At 33.2% G+C, this 12,908-nt stretch overlaps 1 protein-coding gene and 1 non-coding gene across 3 annotated transcripts in view; both read right to left on the reverse strand.

Annotated features, from left to right (window-relative positions):
• Window positions 1–622: 622 nt before the first annotated feature.
• Trnat-agu lies at window positions 623–695 on the reverse strand. Its single transcript has one exon. It is a non-coding gene; the product is annotated as a tRNA-Thr (tRNA).
• A 1,418-nt stretch (window positions 696–2,113) lies between these two features.
• The window catches only part of LOC123688668 (bumetanide-sensitive sodium-(potassium)-chloride cotransporter), a 28,499-nt gene continuing 17,704 nt past the window's right edge, over window positions 2,114–12,908 (reverse strand). The window contains exons 7-16 of one of the 2 annotated variants that reach the window (XM_045627302.1): window positions 10,320–10,551; window positions 8,655–8,776; window positions 8,446–8,581; window positions 8,178–8,389; window positions 7,881–8,122; window positions 7,315–7,406; window positions 5,284–5,587; window positions 3,608–3,750; window positions 3,440–3,551; window positions 2,114–3,084 (exon numbers count right to left, since the gene is read on the reverse strand). In XM_045627302.1, the coding sequence (XP_045483258.1) occupies window positions 2,949–3,084; window positions 3,440–3,551; window positions 3,608–3,750; window positions 5,284–5,587; window positions 7,315–7,406; window positions 7,881–8,122; window positions 8,178–8,389; window positions 8,446–8,581; window positions 8,655–8,776; window positions 10,320–10,551 (1,731 nt within the window). In that variant the 3' untranslated portion in view covers window positions 2,114–2,948. Of the gene's footprint in view, window positions 3,085–3,439; window positions 3,552–3,607; window positions 3,751–5,283; window positions 5,588–7,143; window positions 7,407–7,880; window positions 8,123–8,177; window positions 8,390–8,445; window positions 8,582–8,654; window positions 8,777–10,319; window positions 10,552–12,908 lie in introns of both variants that reach the window. The other variant, XM_045627294.1, reaches the window with a different exon arrangement.

The following is a 12,908-nucleotide window of genomic DNA, read 5'->3' on the forward strand; positions in this document are numbered from 1 at the left end:
TACACCTTTTCCAATTGTAATTCAGAAAGAGTGAAATGTAATTAAGAAAAACAAATTGAATTTCAGAAAATGGAAATTGTAATGAGAATAGGAAGTTATTTTTCAGAATAGCAATATGTAATTCAAGAAATGAAAAATTATTTAAGAAAATATGAATTGGAATTCAGATTCTATAAATTGAAGCTCAGAAATAGGAAAATGTGTTCGGCTGTTTCCACTTCCTTTCCACCAGCCTGCAAATCTCATCTGCTGACTTACCCATGAGGTAAAAAAGGTATTTGCCCGACAGTGTCCTGTCAGCAGTCCCACCATTACCAAAAGCTCAGCTCATGGAGCTTCAAGAGCTTCCTTATAGGTGAAAGCACCACAAATTTCTTTGCCTTAGCAAGACCAGAAGCGTTCCTACAGAGAGTTATTGTATTGTTCAACTCCCATTGTTCGACCGTTGCCTTATATTGGTCTTTTCCAGACCTACAGAAAGGTCCAAGACCATCAGGTGTTCACTTTGATGCTCTTTTCGCAAGTTCATCGACTTTTTCGTTTCCATATCTATTTCCATATCTATTCTATAAGAAAATAGTTTTACGGCGTGCAGACAAATTTTCAACTCTGGAAAAAGTACCTCCCCGGGCGGGATTCGAACCCGCAACCTCCGAATCACTAGTCCGTCGCTCTACCAACTGAGCTAACGAGGAGATTGAAGAGGTACTTTTTCCAGAGTTGAAAATTTGTCTGCACGCCGTAAAACTATTTTCTTATATTTATTCTCACAGACGTGTAATACCTATATTACATATTGTACTGCTACCTCACATTTGGTACTGTTCTGAATTAATTATCGGAAATTGAATTGATAACTTCTGATTTATTTTCTAAATTCCAACTTCCTAATCTGAATTTTGACTTCGTTTTTCTGAACTACAATTGGAAAAGATGTAGATCCTCATAAGATGAACAAAGGCATTTATGCCTTTTTTCAAATTGGCTTACTCAGTTTTTCATTTCATCAATTATTGATAATTCCTCATTGAAATTCATCATGTGTCAAAAATTTTTGAATACAAAATGATAGTGTTTGTACAAAAAAAATAACAATGAGTAATAATGACTCACAGAGTCAACTTTGAAACGGTGGACACCAAATACTGGTGATTTTATTTTTGTAAACTGTTATGCATTTACACCAGAATTTCTTGGTATATAAATGCAGTTGAGTATTGTCCGTAGCCTCCTTGCCTACTGGATTGATTAAGATGAATAGTACCTCAATTTGATGTTAACTCATACCAGCATTTTATCAAACTTTTATGTTCGATCCAATTTTAATATTCAGTGTTTTTTGAAGTCGTCCTTGAAGGTCAACTCATTATCTACATTACCGTCACGATATTTTTAAAATGTTATTCGTATCTAACACATTTACATTCAATTGTTCCTTCCATATGTTCAATGGAATCGACATATAATAGGTTTTTTTTAGTACCCTATCTCGGAAGGTTACGGAAAATTTTTTGTAAATCAGTACCTTTGTGAGCTCTTAGTGGCTTTGAATATTGTGTTCTTTAATATATTAACTGAAAATATCTACATAAGGAAGTTTCTAACTTTTCGGTATTATAGTAGTCGGAATATTTACAAAAAGTTCCAATTTGGATTGGAAGCTTTCGACTAATTTTTGCAATTATATGCTGTTGAAACTCGAAGTAGTGTTTTTAACCTATAATTGGTATATTGTAGTTTATTTGAATGAAATATTGACCATTCAAGATCTGCTCTATCTTTATATAAAAAGTTTTTGTTGTTGGAATTTTATACATTTTTTCAAATATGAGATTGTTCGAAAATAAATTTTTCAGTTTCTCAAAGAGAGTAGCATTAGAGTAAATCTTGAATCTCTTTGTGGAACATACTATGACAATTGCAAATTTGATCTAACATTTTCAAGCGAAATAACTGTATTTTTAACAATGGAAGTGAATAAGATCTGGCTAATTGTAAAAAATTTTGATAATAATCGATAACATTTATTGTTAAATGTACATATTGATAACTTGCATAATCTCATTGTTGAAGTTTTAACGATGTTTTGAACTCCTCAGAAAAAAGGAAAAAGCAATTTTAGACTCCTATTTATTCGAATATGTTTATGTACAGTGAAACAATAGTGATAAATATAAAACAGAATTATTATAGAAAAAATCCAGAGTGCAATTTTCAGTATTGTGTATAGACTGTTTTAATTTATTTGTATTTTGAAATTTTTTGTCATTTTTTACGGAATTGAATTTTGGAGAGAATGATGTTGAATGTTGTCTACAGTATTTTTTATATTTATTCTATTTATTTTCGAGTGCATATTTTTCATAGATCGAAAACGCATCAAAAATTTCATTTAATTTTTCAGTATGCAAATGGTGAAAGTGTGACTGCCATATCCATTTTTGTTTTGCTCAAATTTTCAATCAAAATACTCAAATCATAAATCATGTTCATAAGATCTGTATGAGAATCTAACATACCTACTATAAGACATTCCTAAAGGTGCTTTCAATTAAATATTGAAATTAATTCTATATATTATTATTAATTTGATATTATAGTTACTAAATACATCACAATTGCAAATACTTATTGAGTTTTGCTTTAATTACATTGTATAAACATTAAAATTTATTAGTTTGTTAAATATATTATAAATAAATAAAATTACGAAATACAAAAATATGTTTTTCTATACTACAATATTTTTGTTCTGGGAATATAGAATAATCCGAAATGTTGATCTTCGACATTCAGGGTAACAAAAGTGAAAACATATCAATATTTGAGGTAATGGAATTCTTTGTCATAAATAAATAATATATTATTTAGAACTAGAACGAAATGTTTGTGATCATTTCGAATTATTCTTAAAATTAGGTCTATGTATTTCATTATGTACAGTTTCTTTATGAGTAAAATGTCAAAACAGACTGTTGATTGCCCCTTACCAACAAGTAAGGTGGCAAATCCCTTGTTAAAGCTTCTAACCATGCCATATAGAGAGGAGCCGATACTATTCCTTTTCGGGGCATCGGCAATGACCTGTAAGGAATATTCAGTCATGAAACTTATCTGTGGGGTTACAAAATTATCGACACTACAAAAAAGTTTCTTTTTCCAGTCGCTATAAGAAAGACGCGGATCTCATTTTGAGGGAGTAAATAAAGATATTTTGAAAATCTTTTTTTGTGATGTGTTTAGGGTAGATGAATAAATTAATTTTGGTGATTATTGACCCAAATCTGTAGCAAAGATTCCTATAATCATCACAAAAAAATAGGACCACAAGAAACAGACTGTAACTCGAAATGCACCTCCAATTCAGGAACCCCCTGTAGCTAGAGTACATAACTTCTAAGCCTATGTTGGATAACTAAACTTTAAAATATGTACTTACATCACTACCAAGTTTGCATGCTTGGATTTTTCGAGTAGTAACTCTCTCAACCTCAACTGCCTATAGGTTTTCTCCTGTAAGGCAAGTATTTCTTGTTCGGAAACTCTCGCTTCTAAAAAACATCTTGTTGTTATCGTCATTATAAAGAAAAATTCCGATATAACATACCGTCTCCTTGTGTGTCTTCTGTTTTAAAGTCTTTCAAGAGTTCGTTAAAGAATTCTATCGTATCATCTTTTGGCTTATCCGACAATGAAACCATCTCCAAACTCGAATATTCCAGTCTAAATTTGGTGAGGAGGTTGGCCATGCTGGAAAAAGAAATAAAATGTACCTACTACATATACATCTCCATTATAATACCATTGAACATATTTTGGAACTAAATGTATCAATGAATGTGAGAGATATTAAGACCCTCGAATCAATCTGAATGTGATGTCAGTTGGAACGCTTGTATACATATAAATCATATAATAAGATGGTAATTATAATAATGAAATAATAATTCTGAATGAATAATGAATAATTCTCCCAAAAAAATAATGTTAACTACCTAATATTATTCATTCAATTCAGTTGGAAGCAATATAGAGAATTAAAGCATAAGGGTAATGAATATAAAAGTTCGAATGCTTTATATTACAATTCGTTAATAATATGTTGCTAGGTATATTAATGTTGATGGTTCCAATATTTGAGAATTAAATTATTGGTATCAACTTGATCTAAGATGATTATAAGCTCATTTTCATACATGCGGGTGTATAAATATATGTAAAGGGTGATTCAATTAATTCTTTAGGATTTTGATGGGGGAAACATCAATGTTGAATGTGACAAATGCATTATAGGAATATGGGGCACCTAGAAAAATAGTAAAAGCAATATTTCTTCTGAGAGATACACAAGTATTAAAATGTTGTGAATCTTATTCATTGGACAGTGGACAGACTTATATGAGCTCATAATTAATAATAAAAAATATAGCTCTTTCAGATTTCCACATTAAATATCAAATATAGGCTACAATGTAGGGCTTCCATTATGCAGCATTTCGAGCAATAAGAAGAATCTGCAAGAAGATATTTTTCTATGGAATTCAAGTCCTTCTTCTGCCCATAAACTATACTTATATTATGTTATTGCGCTACACTTCATCTTGAAATATTAAATGAATTTTGGTTTTTTTCAAAAACTTGTCCGCCTTTTGTTATGTTGACACAGCTTGTGGAAAATAAGAAATCCAATGAATAAAATATCCGCAAAGTTCATTTTATATTTAATTGTTGAACACGATATGGAACATCCGTAACTTCAAAAAGACGTTAAATACTTCAAAACAGACCTAAACATCAAAATGAGAATGGAAGTCAAAGACACCACTCATTTTCTCTTTCATTGTTTCGTTGAAAAATGTTATTGTATATAATGATTTACAAAAAAAATCTCATTTTTTTCATTGATAACGGTCACAGATGCGAAAAATAATAACAAGTGCATGAACAAAACAGATATATCATATTAGATGTTGCCCCCGCGGCGCACTACAGAAAAGTTAATGGGGTGAAAATGGTTTTATTCCTGAAAATATATCTCCTTATAGATTCTGACAATCACTCGGCATAATGAATGATGCGAACCCTAAAACGTAATCTTTGTTTCAGATTTGATCTTTAAAATCTCTGAAAGTGCGATGAAGATGAAGAAAAAAATAAAAAGAACCTCTATGTTCCAAAATTTTGGCACGCATCTTTTGAATCTTTAAATTAAACTGAAAAAAGCGATATGCCCTGGAAGTAATTGATTGACATTGACGTGTTAGATTCTACCATCTCACTTACTTGGCCTTTTCTTCTTCCAAAATGTGCATATTCGTTGCTAGTGCGAATATTCTGAGTTTACAACTTTCCCAATCTTGTCTGCTCGAAATAATATAGGGCAACAACATCGTTAAACCTCCATCGTCATAAAGCCACCAAACGTCTATATTTCCTTTGTTTTGCTTCGTCCTGAAAAGCATCATTTTCTCTATGCCCATACTTTTGTTCAAGTCCGAATTTTTCCTCAGGTATTTCGACAATGCCTCCTTCTTCTTTTTCCTTATTTCGACCAAGTCCGCACTGGATTTAACGCTGTCACTGTCACCTAGAGGATTTTGTTCTTCAATGATAAACTTCTTCAGATTTACTGTCTAGATAAGTTAACATGCAGAAGTAGAGTGATGCAAAAAATTAATATAAAAGATCGTCAAGAATACTAATGAGTTTTCGATTAGGAATTGAACAATTTGAAGTAGTTATAATGGCAACACTGTATTATTTTTGACATTTATTATGTCATTTGTGTTTAGTAGGTTATGTCATTCAATAATCGAAAGATTCTGATTATCATAAAACAATTTTTAAACGTTGTTGGAGCCTGTATCTATCCATGATTGAATGAAAGCATACTCTATGGAATATAAATGACATAAGAAATGACAAAAAATAATATACAGTGTTGCCCCTATATCCATTTTGGATGGTGTCATTCTTATTGAAAACTCCTATATTGAGAAGAATACTTTTGGAAATATCCATACTATCATATTGTGATATGAATTTAGACTACTAGGAAAAAAAGGAAAATAGTTTGAACAAATTTCTACGTACAAGAACTAAACTGTTAAATAAGAAATCTAAAGGTCATGCAGACTTTAAGGATGGTTTCTATAAATTGTACAAAATTCTGGTCCAATAATTTGAAATCCTTTGAAGAGACATTAGGTATCTATTTGTTCTCCTAAAATTTCTGCTCGTAAAATAAATTCTGGACCAACATGAACAATATTGATTTCGTGTTTGACTGTCAGTAGTTATGTATCCGCAGAGCATTGTAATATGGCGTAAAAGGTCTTATACAAATATCAGCTTTCTTAGATATACAGGGTGTACCATGAGTGATTAGCCATAGCCTAGTGGTGAATGAAGGTCATCCAGGCCTTTCGAAGAAGTAGCTTGTTGTGTATCCTTAGACTGTTAATTTCGGGGATACAGAGGATTCATGAAAATTGGCCTAAACTTATCCATAACTTGAAAATCAGCACTCCGATTTTGTTTAATTTTTGTAGGTTTGTTCACTTCAACCCTTTAAAATGTTTTATGTAATTCTATTTTTAAGTTTGTATTAAAACTTCGAAACAAACTGCAATGAAAAGCAAATGACTGCACCAATGGATTTTACTGAAAGAAGTGACTGTAGAATGTTTTTCTTACATGTTTATAGCAGCAGTAATGAAGAAGTTATGAGCACTTATCATTTCACTCCATTTTCCAATTTTCTCTTATATGTAGCTTGAAAACAGTTTTTCGGTTTCGCGGTTTTCACAAAATTGATTCTCTTTCTCTGAGATCCTCTCACTAAACAATGAATTTGGGACACCTGATACATAATTTTTTTCCATAAAAAAATGGTGTATCAATACACAAAAATCGTCTTCATCAAGTTTTCAAAATATAAGATATGTATAGACACCTAATCTTCAATATCTCGATCTTCACACGCATCTTTTGAAGGTTGGTGCTAACAAGATTTATTTATTGCTGTGTTTTTAGTTTTTAAATGATGTAGAATGTTTTTGGAAACAATACCAAACTACTTCTGCACTTAACCTGTGTGAAATCAGTACACATCATCTTTAAAATGAATTATTGATTCCTTACACAAGGTGATAGAAGTTGATGACGGCGATATGATAATTTTCTCACTACCAGATCCAACTAAGTCAGCTAAACATAGGTTAGAATCAGCATGCATCATGTTACTGGAAGTTCTAAGATCCGTGCGAGATGGAGGATGAGGAATGGTTTGGTCCATCGTTCCATTTGCGTTACCTGTTGATTCGTCATCTTCCGTTATCCTGGAATAGTCCAGGCCATCCTCGACTCTGAGAATAGTCACAGACAGTCGATAGTCAAACGCAGCACTGAAAAAATTTCAGGTCCATAATAATACGCATGATGACAGAAATTGAAAACGGTAATTGAACATTAAAAACGAGAAAAATAAAATTATAAAATGATTCTCGCGGTGTTATCTTAATGTCCAAAAAACATTCTTATGAGACAGAAGCAGGATGACGAGGAACTTCACTGTTAATACAATCTGGAATGTAACAACAAAAGAATATGAGGACATCACAATGAATACAATAAGAAATGCAACCACAAAATAACAGATAGAAGAGTATTACAAGGAGTATGGTATTATAGCCCAAAAACTCACGACGGCCAGACTTTCGTCATTTTATAAGATCCAAAAGTTTTTCTGTACTGTACACAAATTGCCTGGTCAGAATTCAAAATTTCCTGACATTGTGACGAAATAATAGTGACATCTGTTCAGAAAACGACCGCTTAGATTAGTTGACACTTAATAAAACATAATGTACAATACTCACTGCAATATATTGAAGTAGGCCAATAAGTCGTCTCTATTACAAGTCATCCAGTTATTTTTGTAGCCCAACATCAGAACGTTAGGACTTAACTTCCCAATTCCAGAAGATTGCATCAAAGCCTTAGAACCTTCCTCAAATTTCATATTATCGACAATAGTGTAAAAACCTTTGATTTTGTTAGTTCTCAACCAGGCATATACCGAATTCATACGTGTAGCCCGAGTTCTATGTGGAATGCGTTTCTGAAAAAAAATCATCATTTAAAAAAAAATTCAGCTAACCAAACATGGTTCTTACCTCTTTTACGTCTCCAAGAATCAGAAGAGAATTACTCCTTGTAATTAGATTTGCGAAATCGACCAAAGGTGGTCTTGCTTTAGGAGAACCTGATAAGACCAATATTTGGGGTTTGTAGTTCTTAACATGTTCACCTATATTGTTCAGTCTGAGTGCCATACCAAGAGCAGTTTTGTAAGTTTGGGCTTGAGTCGAAGATCCCCAGTTGACGTCTGCAAATAATTCAAGATAATCTTCCAATAACACCTTCTTGAATTCAACACTTTACCTGGTTTTCGGTAGACCACTACAAGGTACAAACCCAGGATGACGATGAATGTGACCAAGGATGATTGCCAGTTGATCATGAACATGATCACCACGCAGGTGACGAACCCAGCAAGACTTAACCACATATTATAGTACTGAAATAGTAAAACTACAGTTAAACTAAAAAATGGTTCGGGTGACTATGTTTTTCTTAGGACCAATATTTACCTTGAAGGTTGGTCGCCAGCCTAGAGGTTTGACAAAGGCTGCGTGGAAGGTACAAAAGTTGATCAAGGCGTAAGAGGCCAAGTAGAAATTAGATATCAGAGGAGCAATTTCGTTGATTTCAGCTGAAAATTCGAATTATTTCAGATTTTGAATGGTATTCCTAGAATTTAAGCTATACACACGAAATGTAACGCAAAATTACCATTTGAAGATACCCAAAGTAACGTTAAAGTTGATTATATAGGAACGATCGGTAAAAAAGGATTCAGATAAATTAAAAACTGAATACATTCTAGTAGGCTTGATTACTAGAGCTCTATTTGAAACTATTTGAGTATTGCCTCTGTATTATGTATACTGTATGGTTAATATGTCATAAATATATTGATAGTTACTGAATAGCTTATTTGGTCTTTATTTTCATTAAGATTAAAAAAAACATGATCCACTCTTTTGTATGGACCCTTTTTACTGATGTAACCATTCACAAAATAAATTCAGCCGAGTCTAACGTTCGGTAGCTATTAGGTGTAAAACTTTGCTTTCGCCGTTTTGCAATAGATAGCAGTCCAAATAAATAGATCCTAGATGTCATACAATAAACTTAGGTATTTGTAAACATAACGCCATCGAAATATTAGTCGATTTGTGTTTGCATCATGAAGTTATTCTCATAATTTACGGGAAGTTTTAATTTTCTACTTCAGTATAAGGAAATCTGCGGTGGATGTTCATCGAATGCTCTTAAATATCTATGGTGAGGCCGCTACTAGTGAAAAAAACGTGCCGAGAGTACTTTCAACGCTTCAAGAACCTTGATTTTGACTTCGAAGACTAGCATGACGGTGGAAAAGAGAAGGTTCTCGAAGATGCAGAATTGGAGGCATTACTTGATCAAGACTCGTGTCAAATAGTAGGATCAGTGGAAGTGAGGCAACAAGCCATTTCAAAACGCCCGAAAGTCATGAGAATGATTCAGAAGAAGGAAATTGGGTACCGTACGAGTTGAAGCCGAGAGATGTTGAACGGCGTTTGTTGGCTTGTGTACAGCAGCTTACAAGGCAAAGATGGAAGAGATTTCTGCATCGCATTGTGACTGGTGACGAAAAATGGGTTCATTACGATAATCCCAAGCGTAGAAAATCATGGGGATATCTCGGCCATGCCTCCACTTCGACGGACAAACCGAATATTCACGGTTTCAAGGTCATGCTCAGTATTTGGAGGAACTAACTCGGCGTAGTGTATTATGAGTTGTTAAAACCAACTGAAACAATCACATGTTTCGAAAGTGGTCAACACATGGTTGAAATGGGAAGTCCTATCCCACCCGTTGCTCCCTCAGACTATCGCTTATCTCGATTAATGGCACACGGTCTGGTTGACCAGCACTTTCCGTCCTATGAAGAAGTAAAAATTGGATCGATTCGTGAATCGCTTCAAAAGATGACCAATTTTTTTAACTCGGGATTCGTACACTGCTCGAAAGACCGGAGATAGTAGTGGCCAGCGATGGACAATACTTTGAATCATAATTGTATCTCCAGTTTTTTTACAATAAATCCTCGAATATCGGAAAAAAACGGTGACACCAAAGTTATACGCCTATGTAATTGCATGAAATTGAATAGTTAACTACGATAAAAACAAAAAATAAATACAAACCAATGAGGAGAAAAGCTCCAGATACGATGAAGGTGAGGAAGTAACCTCGGTAAGGCTCTCCAGATTTTCCATATCCTTTGGAGAAGAAAATGAGTCCTGGATATATTTTATCGATACCCAAGGCTTGTATCAAGCGGGGAACAGACAGAAGATTCGTAAGGGCCGTACTAAGGGTTGCAGCAAAACATCCTGCGTAAATAAGAAGATCCCAAGACGACATGATAGTCATCATCTGGAAAAACAAAATCATATTGGAAATTTCACCTTCCACTTCGATACATCTCATGCATATTCCTGTTGGTAAACAAGTTGCTTTTCTTATCACGTGTTACTGCGCACCACCTTTCATCGTTATAATCGATGGAAAACCCCCATCATGTTGTATATTCTTGAACATGCCATGCATCAAACTTAATTGGTAACACAGACGGGGTGTGTCACTCCTGCTCTATATACTTTCGCGGCAGGAAAACAAGACGTAAATAGGAAAACATTATAGGGAAATGGACTCATTTCCATCAATTGGTAACCCAGCATGTTGGCGGTTGTAGGAATGGTAGTAAAAAAATGAGAAATTGAGAAAGAACTGTTAAAAAAAATATAATGATTCAATTTTTATAACATCCTATCGAACAATAAATTGATATACAGGTTTTCCCAAAAATGCGACAAACGGATACCATGAATGAAAGTCATCATGGAGGACTCGTATGAAGATATTTCAACCGCCTGAGATCTTCCGTCAGGAAATACAGGGTGATGTTCACATTATGTGTGAAATTTCATAGATCAATAACTCTTGAATTAATTCATCAACCGAATGATTTTAAATTTTCTCCGATATTTCTGAAATCGAATAAATCAGATCCGGACTAAGAAAGTTTTTTCTATTTTCGTGATTATTGGGTAACCTTGTATCCGATTATTTTTCAAAAAAAGAGATCGTCGAAAATTGTTTCCTCAAAATCTTTTTGTTCTCGAGATGCTTTCATCGAATTCCGGACACCCTGTACATTAAGTAAGATACGCTACCCATATCAGTAATGACTTCAACTGGATAGAACGAAACCTTTGTTCACACCAGTTTATCAAATTTGGTTTCTAAATAAACATTGAACACATCTAACAATTATTGATTTATTATCAATGAATTGAATAAATACCTTGAGATTTATCATTAATCTATTACAGGGTGTCCCAGAATAGGTGTTACAAACTAATACGATAGATTGAAAGCAAAAACAAATTTCTCTCAACAATGAGTCCTAACTCGTTTCACATTCGAGACACAGTTTTTTTATTTTTCCAAAATGGCTGAAGATATTTTGATAGACTCAAAACAGCTTATAGTTATTATAGTAAATAATGGTGGTTATATTTATCATATACTTCATTTTGATTTTTTGATAAAAATTATTTTCGAGTATAGTATATTCAAAGTCACTTGGAGGAAGCTGACTATTTCGATCATACAAGGGATGTTTATGTTTCCAGAAATTCCTTTGGGGCCAATGAATTCATTGCCTAAAAATACTTTCAAATAAACCCTGGTATTCAGCGGATCGCTGTTCTCACTTCAAAGGGATATCTATGTCGTTTTTATGGACTAGTTCAAGTGACTTTGGATATACTATACCTACTTATTCCTTTTTTGATACTCAAAAAAAGGTAGATATAGTGCTTTCGTTTTTGAGAAATAATAATCATGAAGTTGAATTCCGTCAAAGAATTTGCCACAATGTCAGTGGCGTAATATCAAGAAACCATATTACCTACCTATGTCAATGGCAATGTGAGAAACATCATTTTGGAATGATTGCAAAACAAGATAATTTTTCCAACATTAACAACTTGTGTCTCGAAAATGAAAAACTTGAAGGATACTACTTCCTATTTACGATAGTACTATCTACTCTATCAGTTCGTTACACAAACTCTGGGACTTGTTTTTTAGTTTCATTGACTGATTCCTGGTACTTTTTTGACATATTAATAAGTATGTCAAATATCTACATAATTGTATATTACACATAAGATACTGTCTCAAAAGCAATAATGGAAGACAGTTGAGTAGTATACGTAGGTGTGTTCCCCCAAGATATAACACTTGGAGCATTTTATAGTTACATATTGAAGCATGTTGTAATTTCAGTCATTAAAAATTTCGACCTTCAATCCGTGTTTTCAGATAATTGAATGTTTTTTCACATCAGTGAAGATTGTTTGAACTTCTTATATTATAGTAAAAATATTTCGTCCGTTATACTAACCAAAATAAAAACACGAGGATACACCCATACCGCAATAATATCAATAATAATGAGGAAAGCACTGAAGTGATGTCAGGAGATTTTGAGAGCTCGTCATTCATGCGCTAATTGCAATCTTGGAAATCACAGATAGGTATTGGATATGTGTGATGACGTGGACAAAATGAAATTTTCAAAAACCTTAAAATTGTTAATCTTTATTTACTTGTAAAATCTGAACTCTTTCGAATGTGTTATACGAAAATATTAGATAAATGTTTTCGATATCCTGCTTAAGTCTTATACATATATTTCCGACAACGCAATCAACAAGAAATTC

This window comes from Harmonia axyridis, chromosome 1 (assembly GCF_914767665.1).
Source record: "Harmonia axyridis chromosome 1, icHarAxyr1.1, whole genome shotgun sequence".
Taxonomy (NCBI): Eukaryota; Metazoa; Arthropoda; class Insecta; order Coleoptera; family Coccinellidae; genus Harmonia; species Harmonia axyridis.